Source organism: Pseudorca crassidens, chromosome 1 (genome assembly GCF_039906515.1).
Source record: "Pseudorca crassidens isolate mPseCra1 chromosome 1, mPseCra1.hap1, whole genome shotgun sequence".
NCBI classification, from domain to species: Eukaryota; Metazoa; Chordata; class Mammalia; order Artiodactyla; family Delphinidae; genus Pseudorca; species Pseudorca crassidens.
The window spans coordinates 26,059,609-26,078,758 of NC_090296.1; the positions used below are offsets into that span (position 1 = coordinate 26,059,609).

Here is a 19,150-nt window from a genome sequence, read left to right on the forward strand (position 1 = left end):
CTGGAAGAGCCTTGGGGGAGTTACTTCCAGGCCTTCCTCCCCAAGCCACCCTACCTTGGTGCACATTTGCCCAAGAGCTGAAGGCTCCCGCGTTGGGCTGCGGCGCATCCCTAGCCCGCGAGGCTCTGGCGGTCGGTGAGCCCCGGCGTCGCCCTCAGGACCCCGCAGGAGTCGCACAGTTGGACTGGAGAGCGCCGGCAGGCGGGCTGCGACTTTCCCCGAACAGGAATTCGCTTGGGGCTGCGCCGGCGACAGCGGCGGGCACTCAGGGCGGGGAGGCGGCCAGATCAAAGGGAGCCGCCCACTGGGCCAAGACTTGTCCGGGAGCGCGAGGGGCCACCCCTCCGGGGAGGGCGGGGGACACCCCGAGCGCCGACCCGAGAGCAGCCCGGGCGCCCACGCCGGGCCAGGGAGAGAGAGAGGGACAGAGAGAGAAGAGAGAGAGAGAGAAGAGAGAGGAGAGAGAAGAGAGAGGAGAGGAGAGAGAGAAAAGACAGAGAAGAGAGAGGAGAGAGTAGATAGAGAAGAGAGAGAAGACAGAGAGAAAAGAGAGAGAAGAGAGAGAGAGAGAAGAGAGATCAGAGAGAGACAGAGGAGAGAGAGAGAGAGAGAGGAGAGCCGCGCGCCCCCGCCCCGCGCGCCCCCGCGGCCGCCGGAGCTCCCCTCCCGAGCCCTGAGCTCTGGCGCTGCCGGGCCTGCGCCGCCGTCCCAGCGCTCCCGCCCCCGGAGGAGGCGAGGCCCGGCGTCAACCGACTCGCCGGAGCGGCCCGGGAGGCGCGAAGGCGCCAGGCGGAGCAGCCTCGGGAGGGAGAGGATGCCTCGACTCCCCGGCAGCGCGGCGCTCCCCCTCTGCGTGGTGCTGCTGACCGCGCTGCTGGCCGCGGTGCGAGCGCTCCCCCTGCGGAAGCCGCGGGGCCCCGGCTGGAGCCACGTGAGGCTGGCGGAGGTGAGCGGCGCGGCTCGGGCTGCGGCGCGCTGGGTTCCTGCTCCCCCGGCCCCCAGCTCTGGCCGCGCGGGGAGCAGGACCGGGACGCGAGTGGTGGCCCCCGAGTGCGAGGGGCGGGACCGGCCCGGACGTCGGCGGGCATCGGGCGGTGGCCAGGTGCGCCGGACCTGCGGAAAACACCCCCGGGCTGTGAAGCAGGTCACCCTGGGGAGAAACGTTACTTCTGTGCTGAGTTTGGTGCGCAGACACCCTGCAGCCTCCCGGCTTCCTTTCCCATCCGCCCGCCGCGTCCCCGCGGCTGCCTCGCCCTGAGCGAACCTCTCCTGCAGCCATGAGGTTCAGGTGCGCGCTCCGAGAGGAGTCCGGAGGATGCTCAAGGACCGCAGCGCTTTGCGGAGTGGCGGGCGGGTGTTGCTGAGGTTCCAGCGGCGAAGTGAGCCCCTGGTGCAGCCTCTTCAATCAAATCTTCAAAGGATTTGGGTCCTTTAGGGTGTGAATTGAGAGAAGGTGAGGTAGTAAGTGGGGGCCTCCAACTTGCTGGGTGGGACCTTTATATCATTAGGTACTTGAACAAGCAGAAGAGGTCGGTAAGAGGTAGAGGAGCGCTTTCTGGGGGTGGGGAGGGGCTGTGAGTGGGCTTTTGCGGGCGACTGAAGACAGAGGAGTGAGACCAAGAGTAGTTTAGACACGAAGAGAAATCACCGTCTGTCAAAACCCGCGTCTCCCGTCGCCAGGGGTCAACGGTCCAGCCGTTCCCTCCTGGACCACAGCGGACTCATCCCCATGGGGACAAAGCCCGCCAGACTTGTTGCAGGGTTCACAGGAGCAGGCCTGTGTGGCAGGGGGTCCTGGCCTCTCAGTGCACGGAGCAATTCTAGGGGGAGGCCGCAGTGGCTCTTCTCATTTTCCAGATGAGGACACTCAGGGCCTGAGGCGGGTGCAGGAGAGTAGTGAAGTGGGCGAGAGCCTGAGCTTGGGGCCCTGTCAGTGCCCAGGCTGCTGAGGCCCTCCAGAGGCAACGGGAAGAAAGCACGTCCCCTGCATTTGGGGGGGGGTGGTCTCTGTGGACCCTTGTTTGTCCATCTTTTTTTCATGACTGCCCTCCCTCCTAAGGAGATTTTTAGACTCTATTTGTTCTAAGTGCCTCCCCCATGAAATTTTAATACCACAGATATGCTCTCTATTCATGCACTAATGCCCTTTGGAGTGTTACAAACCATTGTTTTGCAATAATACTTAGATTTTTTTGCCTCCTCCTCCAAGATCTAATTTTTGCCCCTGTTGAGAGTACGTCCTGTAGACCAGGCGTTCTCAACCTCTGCACTACCATCATCCTGGGGTTACACACTTCTTTGTTGTGAGTTGTAGCATTGTAGGATGTTTAGCGGCATCTCTGGCCTCTACCCACTAGATGCCTGTAGCACCCGCTGCCCAGAGCCAGACGTCATTTCCTGTGGGATACCCACTCTTCCTGCCCGTTGTTAGGAACCACAGCTGAGGAGGACAAATCTAGAGGAACTGAACAGCCTCTGGCCAGTCCACTTCCTCAGTGGAGATGACAATGGAAAATAAAATGAACTGAATTGGCATAAATACATTTTTACTTACCCCTTTGATTGTAATTATTTTTAGTATGTTTGCCAGATCTTCCCCCAAGGCCAGCCCAGAGGATGAGTTACTTCAGAGCCAAAGTCACATCCCCAGCCCTGGTACAGAGCCTGGCAGAGCCCTCAGAAACATTTTCAAACAAATTACCGGCATGGAGGAAAAACAGAGCTTGGAGCCCGAGGCCTGGGGTTCCGGTCCCAGCTGGTTATTAACTCATGTGTGACTCCCCTTGGACAATTTCCTGACATTTGAAAGGAGGGGCTAAGTCACCTCCATGGTCCCGTCCAGCTCAAACGTCGTTTCCCATGTGTGAATGATGTGGGCTAAAGCAGTCGCACGTCGAAGGTGTGAGCTGAGGAATCATGTTGAGAGAGTGCACACTGCTATTCTAGGGCCTTGGTGATGTGTCAGACATCACTGACCAGCCCAGGGGGCTTTGTGAAGAAGCTGAGGAACATAAACCCCCCCTGGATCCAAAGGTGTAGGATGACTGCAGGGCAGTAAGCATCGCTTGGGCCTGACAGACTCAGTGCAAAGTATTTAACATGATGTCATTTCATTGTCAAATATCTGACATGGGCATCATTCCCATTTTCCAGATGAAAACAATCGAGGCACAGAGATGGTAAGCCTCACTGGGATTGGGAGCCAGGTCTGTCTTTCCAGAGCTACACTGAGACCTTTGCGTGTCATGCTCCAGCCTGCTCATCTAAAGTCTTGAAATCATTACTATCGTGAGCAAAATATGCCATCCTCTCTCCGGGCAGGCCTGTTGCTGAGCCTCAGTTTACTCCCACAGTCGAGTGGGAATGAGAACCCACTTTGTTGGGTGGCATGCGGGGTGAGAAAGCACTGTCCGCGTGGGTGGCCTCGTCGTTACAAGGGGCTGGAGCCACGCAATTTGTTGGGTGCTGGACGAGCAAAGAATGATACGGCTCTGCCTTGGGTATCTTCTATTCTAGTCGGGATCAGAACACCACCCAAACAGCTGCAGGGCATTTTGTGTTCCTATAGTCTTGTTGTCCTCATTTGAAGGACAAGGAAACTGACAATGGGTCCAATAACTAAGCCAGGGTCCAAACCCAGCTTTGCTTAATTCTCCAGCCCCTGGGCACCTAACCCTGGCACCCACCACCTCCTAGGCCAGCAAGGGAAGACCCTGGGGCAGGGCGGAGGGGAGCTGGGGACTTGCAGCCACAAGAGGGTAATGGAGGTTAGAACTAGGCAAGAGAGAAGAATTGATAGAGGGCAGCTCCTCGGCTTCAAGGACCGTCCCGCAGGAAGGATTCCCCCACGGGGCAGAGCTGGGCACATTTCATGCTGTGGCAGCAGGGTTTCAGCTGCCATGGGAGGAAGTACTTTGTGAGGGTGCAGGCTGAGATGAAGGACTAAACACAGAGGAAGGAGCTCCCCAAACCCGGGTCAGCGTCATGCACGTGGTAGGGGTACTTAGGCAGCACTTCAGTCCTGGTGCGTCATCCAGCCAGTTACCTGGCAGCAGGGCCTGGACTGCAGGAGGGGCATGGTGGGTTGAAAGGTCTCATCTGCCAGGTGGGTGGCACCGAGAAGCAGGTATTTTTCTGAAGATAGGCCTTCTTTGGTTGGGGTCTTTCTGGCCTAATCAGTGAGCAACTGACAGAAGGGGAACTGGAACCCAGGTCTGTGTGAGGCGAGCCTGTGGCCCTGCCCTCCGCCACCTCCTGCAGCTGGGCACCTTCCCACCTCTTGACTGTGAACTTTGTTCTCCCTCCAGCCCATTCTTCTCCCTCTGAGAGGTCGGAACCACTGGAAAGGTGGTTGAGGGAGAGAAGGAAGGTCAGGAACTGAGACCTGGAGGCTGGGCTGCTCAGTGGTCCCAGGCAAGTCCCAGCCTCACTGGATCTCAGTCTCCTAATCGTCCCTGCCCTTCTCACCTCACTTGGTTGTTATGAGGATCAACGGGAAGGATGGATATGAAAAGCAGAACATCCTGTCCTAGTGTTTTGTTCATTCGACACATTCCGCACCCCACAGTGGCAGGCAGTGAACCGGAAGGTGCTGCCCGTGCCCGGAGCTGGCAAAGCACAGGGATTAAGAGCACAGGCTCTCTAGCCAGATCATCTGCCTCAAAACCTGGTCTGCCAGCCCCCCGTGTAACCCTGAGCAAGTTCCTCCACCTCTCGGATCCTCGGCTGCCTCCTCCAGGAAGTGAGGGTGATGCTGGCACCTCGTGGTTGTGAGGATTCATTGGGTCCGTACCTGCAGGGTGCTCGACAGCACTGGCTTCGTAGTTCATGGGGCCCAGTGCAGAATGAAAACGTGGGGTCTCTAAGCATTTCAAGATGGCAACAGCAGAGCAGTAAACCCTGTGCAGCGTGCTGTACAAGTGCACAGGTCACACAGCATGAAGCCAGCCCTGGTGCTTGGAGGGTGTGCTCTGAGGTAGGTCTCCCTCCCAGGCCAGGGTGGGCTGGGTTAGAACAGCGCACACCAGTGAGGAGGGTGACATCCAACCCCACTCCTCTGCCGGTGGTCCTCTGGCCTGTCTGGAGAAGCAACCGCCTTTGAATGATGGGGCGCCAGCACCTCCGGGAAGCCGTGGTGACCGTGTGTGCAGCCGGGCTCTGTAGGGATGCACCCGGACCTCAGCAGTGGCTGCGCGGAGGAGAGATGCTGGACTGCACCTGGCAACTGGATTTCATTATCCAGAACAAGTTCCTGACCCCTGAGAGGAGGCAGAGGGGAGAAGGGAGAGTGGGGGGACTGTGAGGGGAGCTGAAGCAGGTTAGCAGGCAATGCTCAAGCAATGCAGTAAGGGTTTGTGGGTGGGGGGGCTATTATGTTAACTGGAAACACATAGGTCAGGGCTGCCCTGCCCAGCCTGGGAGCATGTGCGTGGGCCCGTATTTGTGTGTGTGTGTGTGTGTGTGTGTGTGTGTGTGTGTGTGTGTGTGTGTGTGTGTGTATGAGAGAGAGAGAGAGAGAGAATGAATGGTGGGGACATATCTTGGTGTATTTCTATATATCTCATGTTTATCTGGGTAATGACACCATCCCCAAAAGAATGGAGCTGTGTATTTGTACACGTGTGAAACTCCACATTTAAGCATAAAAGATGTGGGAGGTGGTCCCGTGGGATAGGGCAGGTGTTCTTAAACAGGCGGGAGCCTCCGAAGTTGCTTCAGAATGTCATGGAAATACACCGCCCAGCGATCTGCATCAGTAGTGGAGGGGGGCGGTCTTCAAACCAAGTAAGATGTAAAGAACCAACACCGTGCTGGTGAGAGGGGTGCTGCCCGCTCTCTCTCTGAGAACTATCTATCACCACCTCTAGGTAACACTCACTGCATGTGCCAGGCGCCGTTCTAACTCAACAGCCCTATGAGACAGGGATGGCCGGCCGTTTCCCTAATTTACAGGAGGAGAAACTAAGGCAGATTAAGTAACCTGCCCACGGTCATACAGCCAGTAGGTGTCCAAGTTGGGGTTTGATCCCAGGTGATGTGGCCTCCAGCCTGCACTCGTTACCACCACCTTCGGGGCCGGACAAGAAGATGAAAGCCGAAGCGCTTTTTGAACGCAGAGGGGGTTGCGCTTGAGGGGTAATTGGCCTGAGTGTCTGCGCAGGCGCGTGTGCACCGATGCCTGGGCGTTGAGATCCGGCAGAGCTGAGTTTGAACCTAAGCTCCCATAGTGTAACCTGTGAGACCTTATGGAAACCCCTTACCCTCTCTGAGCCTCCACAGCCTCATCGTTAACACAGAGATAGTCACACTCACCCCTCATCATTGCTGGCATTCATTCAATCACTCAGAAATGATTTACTGAGCGCCTGTAGCGTGCCAGGCACTGTGCTAGGCACGCGATACAGCGTGAACAAAGCAGACAAACATTTCTACCTGCACGGAGCTTACACCCTAGCTGGAGTAAGTGTCAGAAGGTATGTAAAGGGCCTGGTCCAGGCACGGTACGGAAGATGCGCTCAGACGGTGCTTACACGTCAGGGCTCTGAGTGCTCTGCCCACATCCCTGCAGGCCTCACTTCCAGTTGCCTGAGGCCTTTTGCTGGCACTAGGGCCTGCTCTGAGCTGTGCACGGCCAGCCCGAAGCGCCCGGAGTGCCCATCCTCTCCCGCACCCAGCCTCCCTCAGCCGATGACCGATGGCATAACTGAGGCGCCCAGTGGGATGTGCTCCAGTTGTGCACCGTGGTCACTGGCTTCATGGAGCATTCTTTACTAGCTGCCTCCCTCCCTGACTTGCTGCCTCACTCCCTGCTGGTGTCTCCAGGGATCACTTTCCAAAGGAACCACTTGCCCTTGAATCTTTGTCTCAGGGTCGGCTTCTCAGGGAACCCAAACTAAGATCAGATGTCCCCCTCCGCTCCGGGGAGTTTCCCAGGGGCTGACACACAGGGCAGGAGGCTCCAAGAGAGGAAGGGTGGTGTGTATGGCTGTGATGTTGAGCCAGGGCTTTCTGTGGTCTCTGCTCATCGTCTGGTCCGATTGGGCACCAGGGTGGGGAGGGCTGGAAACGGACACTTTGAATGCCTGCTCAGTACCAGCTCTGTCCCATCACCGTTTCCATTTTACAGATGAGGACGCTCACAGAGGCTATGTCACCTGCCAGGGTCCCACAGGTCAGAAGCCAGGACACCACGGGCATTCGGACGCAGGCAGCCTGACTCTAGAGCAGGGTCTCTTAACTGCAGCACTGTTGACATTCTGGGCTGGATAATCCTTGCTGTGAGGTTGTGCTATGTATGCATTGTTAAGATTTCTGGTTTCTACCCACTAGATGCCAGTAGCACCCCCTTCCCCGCCCCAGCTGCGACAACTACAAATGTCATTGCCAAATGTCCGCAGATGAAACCTGGTGTTTGTGCCCAGGAGGCTGGGGTATCTAAATCAGCTAGAAAGGCTGCAGACCCTGAACTGCTGCTGCCCCAAGTCTGCCTGTTTCTGTGCCCAGAGGCTGCAGACAGAGGAACTGCTGAGCAAAGTCGCAGGGACAGTTAGGGCTTCCGTGGAATGATGGGTGGGAACTGCTAGGAAGGTGGCATCTGGGGATGCTCCAGGCCTCCAGGATTGGCCAGAGAAGGGGTTGTGTTGTTCCATTACTCATCTATCCATCTTCTGCTCATCCGTCCCAGCTATCTGGACCAGAACACTTTCACTCATCGAGAGACTCGGCCCCGGTTGAGATGGGCCCACGGCTGCCCTGGGACCAGGTGTTTAGTGCAGCAGCCTTGTTTGTTTTGGTTCTGTTTTTTGTTTTGTTTTGTTTTGTTGGCTGCGCCACATGGCATGCGGGATCTTAGTTCCTTGACCAGGGATCGAACCCGTGCTCCCTGCAGTGGAAGCGTGGAGTCTTAACCACTGGACCACCAGGGAAGTCCCAGTGCAGGAGCCTTGGAGCCAGGCCTCTGGGGACCACAGAAGGAGGGGGTCAAAGGGGAGAGACATGAGAAACAAGACTGATTCAGCCCCTGATTTGTGAAGTAGACTCTCAGCGCTCCCACCTGCAGTGTTGGAGCATGCTGATGAAGAGTGTGAGCTCTGGCTGCCCGGTTCAAATCCTGCTTCTAACAGTAAATGTCTGTGTGACCTCAGGCAAGTTACTTGCCTTTTCTGTGCCTTAGTTTTCATGATCAAAATGGAGATGACAGCTAGCCCTTACCTCTGAGGGTTGTTGGGAGGATTAAACGAGTGATTTAAGTGTTTAGAATAGTGCCTGCCACAGTGGATGCTGTGGAAGTGTTTGATAAAGAAAATTCTGACAATCCTTCCAGATAGGAATTATTATTCTCATTTTGTTGATGGGAAATCATCAAATTGAATGAGCAAGTGAGAAGGAGAGCTGCGATTTGAACCCAAGCTGATCTGACTCTCCAGACCCATGTTTTTCAGCCGTACCACACTGTCCGAGGCATGAGGCGGGAGGTGGGCTCAAGGCTGTGGCCTGGGTGAGGCAGGGTCCACAGGCTCCTGGCCCCTGAGGCTCACCAGGCAGCCCTGGACAGGGCTCTTCCTGCCCTGGTGTAGAGACCTGGGCGATGGCTGCAGCCTGGAGGTAGGTGCCGACCCAGTGCTCCACCGTCTGAGCAGGGAAGGCCAGAGCAAGAGTCAGAGACATCCAGGACTGCTTTCACTTACTATTTGAGCTGCATCAAGGACAGTCCCAGTGTGGACCTCATGGCACTGGCTGGTGGAGGGGATTCACTGGCAGACAGACGGCCACACAAGCAGCCTGGAATAGGAAAAGGGGCGGGGCCCCACGTGAGCAGGCGGAGGAAGGTTGCTATGGTTGGGGATGCCAAGAAATACAGCCCCCGCACGGCTGGCTTGGGAAGGCCAGGTGGCAGGGGAGTGTGCTGAGGGGAAGGGCCTGGGTCTGCTGCCCACGCCCCTGTCGGCCTTCCTGAGCCTTCCTGCCCTGACGTGGGAGGGCCTGGGTGTCTGTTCTCCGACAAGGGCCCTGGGGGATTCTGAGGCAAGTGTCTGCAAACTGCACTTTGGAGCCACTGCCTTGAACATCTCACTTCCCCTCTGGGCCTCAGTTTGTTCATCTGTGAAATGAGCAGGTTGGACTGTGTTTCTTCCATGTGTAGAAACCTGACTTGAACCCTCCTTCTCATGCCTCGCGCTGGCATCATTTGCCCGAGCGCTTTGTGGACGCCGTCCACCCTCTGAGGTGTTAAAGCAGACACGTTTGGATACACGGTCTCCAGGCAAGTTTGTGACCTGGTCTGCTCCCAGGGCTCCCGAATCTCCCCCTGCTCCCGACCCCCACCAGCCTTTTCCGGGTTCGCATGGGTGCTGACCTCAGGCACCCCTCCCTCCCATCTCTCCCTCAGGTCTCGGCCTACCCAGACCCCAGCTCTCCTAGAGAAGAGGAGCCCCCTCTGCTCTCCAGAGCCCGCCTCCAGGCAGGGCTGCGCCGACACAGACGCTGGGCTCTCACTGAGCCAGCAGCCCTGACCCTGGACAAGACCTCCTTGCCCGGGACCCTGGAGGACGCTCCCTTGCTGCTGGAGCTGCAGAAGCTGCCGGGATTGGCCAACACAGACTTGAGTGCCCCAAACCCCAATATCCAGGTGAGAGCTACGGGGGGGCCGTGGGCCCAGTGGACACCTGGAGAGAAGCTGGGCTGAAGAGCTCAGCTCTGAAGTCAGGCGTCCCATCCGGTATTGCTTGGAGGGCAGGGGTCCTGTGCAGGTCGGAGAAGGTGACAGCCCCCCGCCCTGCCTGTGGAGCAGTGGGTGGTGGCCTGCCCACCAGAGGGGCTTTATGGGAAAGAAAACTAGAGGGGTTGATGGAATTCCAGTTTACATACTCCACCATCAGTCCCGAATCCCTAATGACAATAATTCCTGCATTTTGTGTACCATCTATAGCTTACAAAACACTTTCACCAAAAGAGAAAACAGGTCACAAAAATATAGAACACACAACATTCTAAAGTTGTTTAAAAGTGTGTGTGTGTGTGTGTGTGTGTGTGTGTGTCTATATATCTAAACTTGGAAGGTTAATCACCAAAATGTTACCTGAGATGGAATATGGGTGATTTCCATTTTCTTCTTTATATTTTGCTTGTTCTTTTCCCCAAATTTTGTTCTGTGACCTCCTATCGCTTTGTAATAGCCCAAAGTGACGTTTTTAAAGTTCACTGTCACATAAATGGTTTCACGTTACTTCTTTCCTGTCCACGATGTAGTGGGCGAGAGCCTCCCCAGGGCTGCTGTGCGGATCTGCTGTCATTTGGTCTCATTTTCCGGCCCTAGGATGAGGAAATGGAGATTCAGGGCCGTCCGTGTCCCCAGCAGTTGCGCAGCCTGTGGGCTGGTGGAGCCAGAATTCAAGGCCAGCTTTTCTTAAATGAGTGGGTCTCCACCCTGGCACGTGTTAGGACCACTACGCCTGGCCCTACCTCACACACCAGTTAAATCCGTGTCTGGGGTGGGGTCAGGGGCTCAGGAATCTCCAGCAGATTCTGATGCACAGCCAGGTCTTACACTGTGACCCTCTGTGCCCGGGGAGACCAAGAAGGTGGACCAAAAGAATGGGCTGGTTTGGAGAAAAGGTCGGGCCTCTCCCCCTGCCCCTGCCCCTCCCCCCAGGCTTGTCCTCTCCCCTGCCTTTGGAGTCTGGCTCTGAGCCCTCCCTCACTGGCCGGGTGTGTCTGTACCTCTGCAGGTGACCATCGAAGTGGTGGAGGACCCCCAGGCTGAGGTGGAGATGGACCTGCTGGCTGAGCCTACCAATCGCTGGTCCCAGGGGGCCCCCAGCTGGCTGCCGGCCAAGGAACTCTTCTGGCCCCTATTCTGGGGCTACCTGGAGGGCGAGGAAGGGAGGCCCGGTCTCAAGGGCAGAGCCGCGGGGGAAGAGGAGGATTACCCTCCAGAGTACCGTGAGAGTGAGGACCAAGAGGACCATGACGAGGAAGACGACGATGACCAAGAGCATGGGTTCAGTGGGGCCACAGGAGGCTGGGAGCGGGGCTGGCTGTCCCCCGGGGACCGGGCCTTCAAGGAGCCTGATAGCTCCGGTGAGCTCCCCCATCTTGACATCCCCGGCCCTGGGGGTCCTGAGTGGAAATGGGGGTGAGAGCTTCCCGGGCAGGGGCAGCTGGGGAGGCCTGGAGCCTAGGCCTGTGCAGACAGCATCATCAGGCAAGCATTACCCATAGCTTGCAAAGTTTGTTTGTTTGTTTTTCAAACATTTGACCCTCACAACAGCCCTGAGATCCCCTAAGCAGAACAGACATTTGTTAATAATATATATATTCATATCCGTTTCCAACAAATTAAGAAATATTATAAATCCCACCACTCACAACTGACCTCACCTTCAGATTGTGTGACTTTGAACCCTGGGTCTGCTGCTTACCAGTGAGTGACCTTGGGCAGGTTAACCTCTCTGGGCCTCAGTTCCTTCTTCTCTAAAATGGACATGGGCACAACCCTGACTACGTAGAATTGGGTGTAGAGGGTAGTAAGTGAGTTAGTACTTTTTTTTTTTTAAGATGTTGGGGGTAGGAGTTTATTAATTAATTTATTTATTTTTGCTGTGTTGGGTCTTCGTTTCTGTGCGAGGGCTTTCTCTAGTTGTGCCAAGCGGGGCCACTCTTCATCACGGTGCGCGGGCCTCTCACTATGGCGGCCTCTCTTGTTGCGGAGCACAGGCTCCAGACGCGCAGGCTCAGTAGTTGTGGCTCACGGGCCTAGTTGCTCTGCGGCATGTGGGATCCTCCCAGACCAGGGCTCAAACCCGTGTCCCCTGCATTAGCAGGCAGATTCTCAACCACTGCGCCACCAGGGAAGCCCGTGAGTTAGTACTTTTAAAGTGCCAGTACATAATAAAGTATTGGCTATTACTTTTTTTTTAGAAAGCAACATAACAACGTAGACTATTCAGAAAATATCGCCTAAAGCCTGTCCCCCGCCCCATGACAGGCATTTTTATTTTTGCATATTGCAGTTTCAATTTTCCCTGGGCACAGACATGTTTCACACACAGTTACAGCACTTCTCCCCAGAGTCCTGGTGTCTCATCGTTGGTTCAGACTAAGTCGTAGCAGGCTTTTTCCATTTCACCAAAGTCATGTAAGCTAACAGGCAGAATTTTCATGACTTTCAGCTTTTCTTCCATTGATTTTCCTTAAACACTTGGTACCAGCCTGCTCAGGCCTGCCTGGGAAGCGAGGAGAGAGCTGGGTGTGTGTGTCAGTACTTTGGGGGTTCCACAGAGAGCCCTGGGTCTCAGGCCCATGCAGCCAAAGGCCTGTGGGTACTGTCATGGTGCATTTTGGGTCCCTCAGACCAGGACGTGGGGAGCAGGGACATTCTTTAATACCCCCAGTGCCAGGGAAGTATTGTCACTCTTGGTTTTGATTGGCACAAAAACTGTAGCTCAGAGATGTCGGGGGACTTGCCCAAGGTCCCCTCAGCAGTGGTCAGGTGGCCTCCAGGTGGCTTTACCTCTTCGTTGCTGTGTGGGCACAGAGTGGGTGGCTGGGAGTTGTGACACCTCCTGCATTTGCCCGGGTGTTCACTGCACAGGGGTACCCAGATGAGCAGACTAGTGGGGCTGAAATTCAGCCCATGCTCCGTCCGCTAGGGGCGTCCTGGCCCGGGGCGGATCCTCCCAAGGAAGGGGTGCCTTCTGCTAATTCGCAGCAAGGCACCCCGTGGGCTCTGCTCCCTCACCCCTGGCTCCCTGCCTTGACGCAGACTCAGCTTCAAGAGGAATGGAGCCCCTGGTCTCCCTGCAGTGGGAGCTGCGGCAGCGGCAGCCGGCAGAGGACTCGGCCCTGTGGCTACACCTGCACTGCCACTGAGTCCCGTGCCTGCGACCTGCCCCCCGTCCTGGTGAGATGAGCCGCAGCTCCTGCAGACGGAGCGGCTTACACGCTGGACTTGGTCCCCTGGGAATGTGGGCGTGTAAGCCTTGTATAGGGTGGGCTTGGGAGAGGGGAGGCAGGAAGCTCACACACACGGTGGTCCTGCCCCGTGCCAGGCCTGTCCCAGATGCCGCGGGCACCGAGAGCCTAGTGAGGGCTGGGCTCCCATCGGGAGCACAGAGGTGCCCTGCGGCACCACCAGCCTGGCCTCCTCTCTTCCCAAAGGCGCTGAGGACAAGGACCCCTTGGGCTTCCCCAGTGAGGGGTGGCGGCCCCTGGCCCACAATTCTACGGACATGCTCAGCCCAGGTCAGTGGGGGGCTAGGCCCTGCCCCTGGGGGTTTGGGGGAAACCTCTCTCGGGAGGGTGGAGCCTCACCGCGCGGGCAGGAATCTTGCCTCCATCCACTGAGGCAGAGGGTACATCTTCCAGGTGGAAGGTTAGCCCCCCCAGCAAGGGGACCGTAACATTTCCAAACCCCCTAGCCAGGCCCATTGGCCTTTCCCAGCCTGACATTCCTGCTGGGAAGAAGGTCTTGAGGGGAGCCCAGAGCTTGGAGACCATCTAGTGGGGCGTACGCTCCCTGGCAGTAGGATAGGCTGGGGACATTCTGGCTTCCACTCCCTGGTCACTCTTGGAGGCTCCTGGCAGGCTCTGTCTGGGGAGCAGTTGCCCTCAAAAACAGGTCAGGGTCCAGAGCTCCAGGACTGCCCCTTCCGGCAGCTTGGAGCGGGCCGCGCTTTCCCCAGCACACTCCACATCTGTGTCTCTTGCACCCCACAAGGAGGCAGGCAGCTGCCCACAGCCCCCTTGCAGATGGGTCCTATGCTCAACGCCACAGAAGCTCACTGAGCCGGGAGGGTGCACCCGGCCCTGTGTGGGGCAGGGGATTCCCAGAAGGCCAAGCCCAGTCCCTGACCTCAAGGGGCTCAGGTCTTCGGCGGAAAGACACACACAACCAACTTAGGTACAGCACTGCCAAGTGGGCCCAAGGGTCTGCAGCAAAGAGGGAGGAGCAGTTTGTTCTGGGTGGCCAGGGTCAGAGGCCACATTTTCCAAGAGGCCACATTTTCCAAGGTAGGGAGAGGGGTGGAGGGCAGCATAGACAGAGGGGTCACAGGGGGCCCAGAAAGACAGAGTGAGCCTAAGAAAGGCAAAGTTAAGAACAAGAATGGGCCAGTGGTGAAAACAGTGAAACATTTTCTTACCAAGAGGCTAAAACTGCTGTCCCTGCCCCCACCCACCCCAGCTCATTCCCCACGATCCCAGGATCTTTCCCGCCATCCAGCATCTAAAGGGACAAGGCCTAGCTCCGCAGAGGGGCTGTAGGCCCCTCCTCCAGCCCCTTGGCCGATGTCCATTCGGCTACGGCCTGTTGCTTCAGCTTGCCTGGGTGGTGTGTGGTTGCCCTTATCTGTTAACAGCGGTGGCCACGTCAGACTGCCCCCCGCTCTGGTGTGGGTCCTTCCCCTCCTGACCCTACGGCCCTACCAAGGCACAGCTTTGCACCAGCTGGGGCCTAGGCCTTCCCCCTCCGTGCATGGGCCCTTGACCAGTCCCCCCCACCCCAGGGGCTGACCGGTCCCCTTCCCACGCTCCCCTGCCCTCTGCAGATGTGGACAGCTGCGAGAAGTGGCTGAACTGCAAGAGTGACTTCCTAGCCAAGTACCTGAGCCAGGTGCTGCGGGACCTGCCCAGCTGCCCGTGTGCGTACCCGCTGGAGGCCGTGTCCAGCGCCGTGAGCCTGCAGGACGAGCACCAGGGCCGCAGCTTCCGGTGGAGGGACGCCAGCGGCCCACGCGAGCGCCTGGACGTGTACCAGCCCACGGCCCGCTTCTGCCTGCGCTCTCTGCTGTCCGGGGAGAGCAGCACGCTGGCCGCCCAGCACTGCTGCTACGACGCGGGCAGCCGGCTGCTGACCCGAGGCAAGGGCGCCGGCGCGCCCGACCTCGTCAGCACCGACTTCTCGCCCGAGCTGCACTTCAAGGTGGACACGCTGCCCTGGATCCTGTGTAAGGGGGACTGGAGCCGCTACCACGCCGTGCGGCCCCCGAACAATGGCCGGGCCTGCACGGACAACCCCCCCGAGGAGGAATACCTGGCGCAGTTGCAGGAGGCCAAGGAGTTCTAATGAGGGCTGCTGTGCTGGAGAACTTTCCTCACGGGCCGCTCACCCTGCCTGGCCCAGACCTGGTGAGGCCAGTCTGGTGCCTCGAGCCCTCTGCCTTTGAACCTGAGGCGGGGAGGTCAGCACCCCAGGTGTTGGTGTGGGGTTGGGGAAAAGGTTGAAGAGTGTATAAGGCCCAGGGTGAAAGGAGGGAGCTCAGCTCCCAAGGCCCCCGGGGCTGCCCCGAGATGCGTAGCTGTGGCGGCCTTACCTCTTGCCCGCTGGGAGGCGCTGTCGCAGCCTGGACACCCATTGTCCTCCCTCTCCCTCTGTGCTCAGGTGTGTGCCCGGCTCTCCACACACCCTGATTCCCGGGACCTGCAGTGAGTCACTTAGAGCCCCAGCCGTGAGGGCCAGTCTCGTCATCCCGGCCCGCGGGCCAGCAGCCAACCAGCCCTGGGCCAGCAGCCCTCCTTAGCGCTGAGCGGTCGCACGTGGCCCACTTGCCCACCCCCTCAGCCCCGAGCGGCCTTTCATTGGACACCACTTCAGTCTAGGGCTGAAGGCCATCAGTGGGACCGTAAGTGGATAGACAGGCCGTGGCAGCCAAGACAAGGCAGGATCCAGGTGCAGAACGGATCAGTGAATGCTGGTCCCTTTCTTTGTCCAGCTCACCTCTGTTCTGTCCGGGTTGTAGGAATGTGTGGGGCTGGGAGATCACAGCGCCCTGAATGAGCACAGTGGCCAGGCTTGGGGTGGGTTCAGAACCAGCCCAGAAGGATGAGTCATGTGCAGGGTGAGCTGGTAAATCAGCTCTCCCGGGGGGGGGGGGGTGGCAGGGGGACAGCCCCAATTTGTAGCATTTGGGCAATTTCTGTGGTGTAAACGTTCCCACTGTGGCCCACTTCAGGCTCCCAAGGTGATGTCGCTGAACACGCTGAGCTCAGAGTTGGGAAGAGATGCCTATGATCAGCTCTCCCAGCACACCTCGTGCCTCTTCCCTGCCTCCCCTCAGCCCTCATCTCCCCCTTCCCTCTGCAACCACACCTTCTTGCCTTCTGCGGGGTTGAAATGCTGATATCCCAACTGTCTCTGTTCATGAAAGCCTCCAAAAGTAGGGACTTCAGTCCTAGCCCCTAGGCAGCTGCCCTGAAACTCTCTGGGAACCTCAGCAATAAAGCACTTTATTTTCAAATTCTGTCTGATGAAGAATTTGGAGCCCCAGCAGAGCAGAGGGGTGTAGGGAGCCCTTGCTTACAGTCCAAGCCAAGCTCCCCTGGACTGCGTTTGTGATTACCTAACCCTGCTGGGCAGGCAGAGCTCCGGGGTGCAGAGTTTAGTTTAGACTAAACATCAGTTAGGTAATCTTTACTTGGTTATCTTTACTCAAACTCGTAAAGGGTTACCTAGGAGGCAGGGAAGAGCTAGCAGGACCTTAGGGGCACATTCACTCCAAGTCCTTTGGTCAGATAGATCAATTGCATTTACGCCAGAGGAAGTGACCCCACTTCCCCAAGCAACTTGCTGCAAGGGGATCCAATGCAGAGTTGTCCCAAGAATTACACCTATGAGAGACCCCTACCTTAGTTGGTACCCTTACCACACACTCCACTGTCACTTCTGGCATTTGGGGAAGTCACATCAGGAAGCAGAATGAGACAAGGTGTGTTCAGAGCCACTACCTGGAGAAACTCAGAAAGCCAGATATTTCCAATTACATCACACCTAGAGGGAGGTTTATTAGTTTGGTCCGGGATCACCGTCTAACAGCACTCTGGTGCAACTAGAATATCACAGGGTCAGAGAGGCCAGGATCTCGGGTCACTAGGTGGGAGCCAAGTTCCCTTCCCTGTCTCTTGTCTGGGGAGTTCAATACGATTAGCACAGGAATGTTTCAATTATGTTTTAGCTGAAACTTAAAAAAAATAAGTAACAAGATAGAGATATCCCAGAGTCTGTTTTCACAGACTAATTCCCCTCCTTCCTAATATAATTTACCTTGACACTTAAACACACTGTCTAAATTTAATCTATACCTAATGCTTTGTCTATTACCCAGACTGAACTTAACCAGCACCATTTTTAATCCAAGTGACATGCTAAATTGCTACCACGTCAGGCCACAGGTGAGAGAAACTAAAGAAAAGGGGGCTGAAAAGGAGCCTTGAAGGGGCTGGGGCGTTGATCAGCTATAAAATGGTGTTTATTCAAACTGTACAAAGGAGAAAGAGATGCTGTGCAGGTGAACACCTGTGTGTGAGCAGAAAGCATCACAGAGGGGTCACTGACCCTGTTAAAGGGAGGATTTCAGGAGCCGCTGGTGTCAGAGCCAGGAGAGGCCCATGAAATCAGAGAGGACCCTCCTCCGCTCTGGTCCAGTGTAGGCCGTCCTGGCTCACCTGGCTGTTCTTCCCATCCCGGACACCAGGAGCCATCCGTGGCTACGCATCCAGCACGAACACCACAGCTGTTTCTAACTTAGCTGCCCCAGCCACCTGGATGTTTGTTTTTGCCCCATTTTTCCTCCTCTGGGTTACCTCGTAAAAGGTTCTAGGCTAGGCAAGACTGGTCACGTTGAGAGCTTCCCCGGTGCTGCAGTGGTTAAGAATCCGCCTGCCAATGCAGGGGACATGGGTTCAAGCCCTGGTCCGGGAAGATCCCACATGCCGTGGAGCAGCTAAGCCCGTGTGCCACAACTACTGAGCCTGCACTCTAGAGCCCACAAGCCACAACTACTGAGCCCGTGTGCCACAACTACTGAAGCCTGTGCACCTGGAGCCTGTGCTCTGCAACAAGGCACCGCAATGAGAAGCCCACACACCGCAACGAAGAGTAGCCCCTACTCGTCGCAACTAGAGAAAGCCGGCACGCAGCAATGAAGACCCAACACAGACAAAAATAAATTAAAAAAAAAAAAAAAGACTGGTCACATTGAATTCTTACTAGGGTTTAAAACAACCAACAGTACAAACCTGCCAGATCCTGCTGGCCTCCCTCGTCTCTTGGGAGACAGGATGTTTCAGATCCTTTTTCTCATTGTTCACAAAAGGGACCCAGATGTGCTTCTTTGGCTCCTCTATTACGATTAGATTTTCTTAACATGTTGAAGTGCTTCTCAAAATCACCCCTGGTATCAATATCACCTGGGATATTAAAATGTAAGCTCACAGGCCACACCTCACACCCACTAAGAGTATCTAGGGGTGGAGCCCACTTTCCTGCATTTAACAGGTTCCCCTCAGGAGGTTCTTAGTTGAGGAGAACCCTTGGCCTAGGATTTGCAATTTGGCCAATTAACCAGATTTTCAGAAGATCAATTCCTGCTCAAGGGAACATGTGTGGGCTTGGGAGCCCAGAAGTCAGCAGGTAACATGCCACCGGGGGCCAGAGCGTCTACATCCATCTCTAATAGGTACCTATTATACTACCCATTTTACAGATGAGGAAATTTGCCCAATTTGTTAGGAAGTGACACATTTACAATTCAAACCCAAGTCCAAAGTTCTGTTTTTAGCTCTGTCATTCTGCTTTTTAGGCTCCGATGGCTAACCAAAATGTTATCAGTGAAATGGAAGTGGTGAAAATTGGAACAGCCATCAGTCCTGGGGATATGAATGTTACCGAGCTGTCATATAACAGGAACTTTGCCTGGTGCTTTGGTTATTACTAAGACACTTGTAAACTTCACTTCAGATTTTTCTTAGGTATTCTGGAATTGGTAACTCTCCCGCCAGGTGTGAAAGGGGTCCTTTTTTGTCACTGGTCTCTGTGTTAGGAGGGGTCCTTGATTTGCTGTTTTTGTTGATTTTGGCCACGCCGTGCAGCACGCCGGATCTTAGTTCCCTGACCAGGGATAGAACCCATGCCCCCTGCATTGGGAGCACGGAGTCTTAACCACTGGACTGCCAGGGAAGTCCCAAGGGGTCCTTGATTTGATTCAAGCTAGAGCACAGGTAGTTTATCAAAAAGTATCTGTTCGAAGCCCCAGGAAGCAGATCTAATGCTGAACTAGATGCAAATTAGTTCAGCCCAGCACTTGTTGATTAATTCAAGCCAAAGGAGGATATTGGGGGTCTAAATTAGCCGGATCAGTACTGATTTCCTACTTTA

The 19,150-nt window shown here is 56.1% G+C and overlaps 1 protein-coding gene across 2 annotated transcripts; it reads left to right on the top strand.

The window, feature by feature from the left end:
- The first annotated feature begins 141 nt into the window (after positions 1-141).
- On the top strand, positions 142-18,086 carry ISM2 (isthmin 2). Of its 2 annotated transcripts, XM_067729264.1 has the most exons (5): positions 142-946; positions 9,389-9,628; positions 10,728-11,079; positions 13,159-13,242; positions 14,547-18,086. In XM_067729264.1, exons 1-5 carry the CDS (start codon positions 815-817, stop codon positions 15,062-15,064), a joined length of 1,326 nt encoding a protein of 441 aa, XP_067585365.1. In that variant the 5' UTR covers positions 142-814; the 3' UTR covers positions 15,065-18,086. The 2 variants fall into 2 exon arrangements, with proteins under 2 accessions (XP_067585365.1, XP_067585376.1); XM_067729275.1 differs by lacking the exon at positions 13,159-13,242.
- Positions 18,087-19,150: the final 1,064 nt, after the last annotated feature.

Excerpts from the sequence above, each read along its gene's own strand:
- ISM2 (XM_067729264.1), top strand. The coding sequence starts at position 815 with ATGCCTCGACTCCCCGGCAGCGCGGCGCTCCCCCTCTGCGTGGTGCTG. Across the intron at positions 947-9,388 it reads GCCACGTGAGGCTGGCGGAG|GTCTCGGCCTACCCAGACCC; the intron begins GTGAGCGGCGCG and ends TCTCTCCCTCAG. Across the intron at positions 13,243-14,546 it reads TACGGACATGCTCAGCCCAG|ATGTGGACAGCTGCGAGAAG; the intron begins GTCAGTGGGGGG and ends TGCCCTCTGCAG.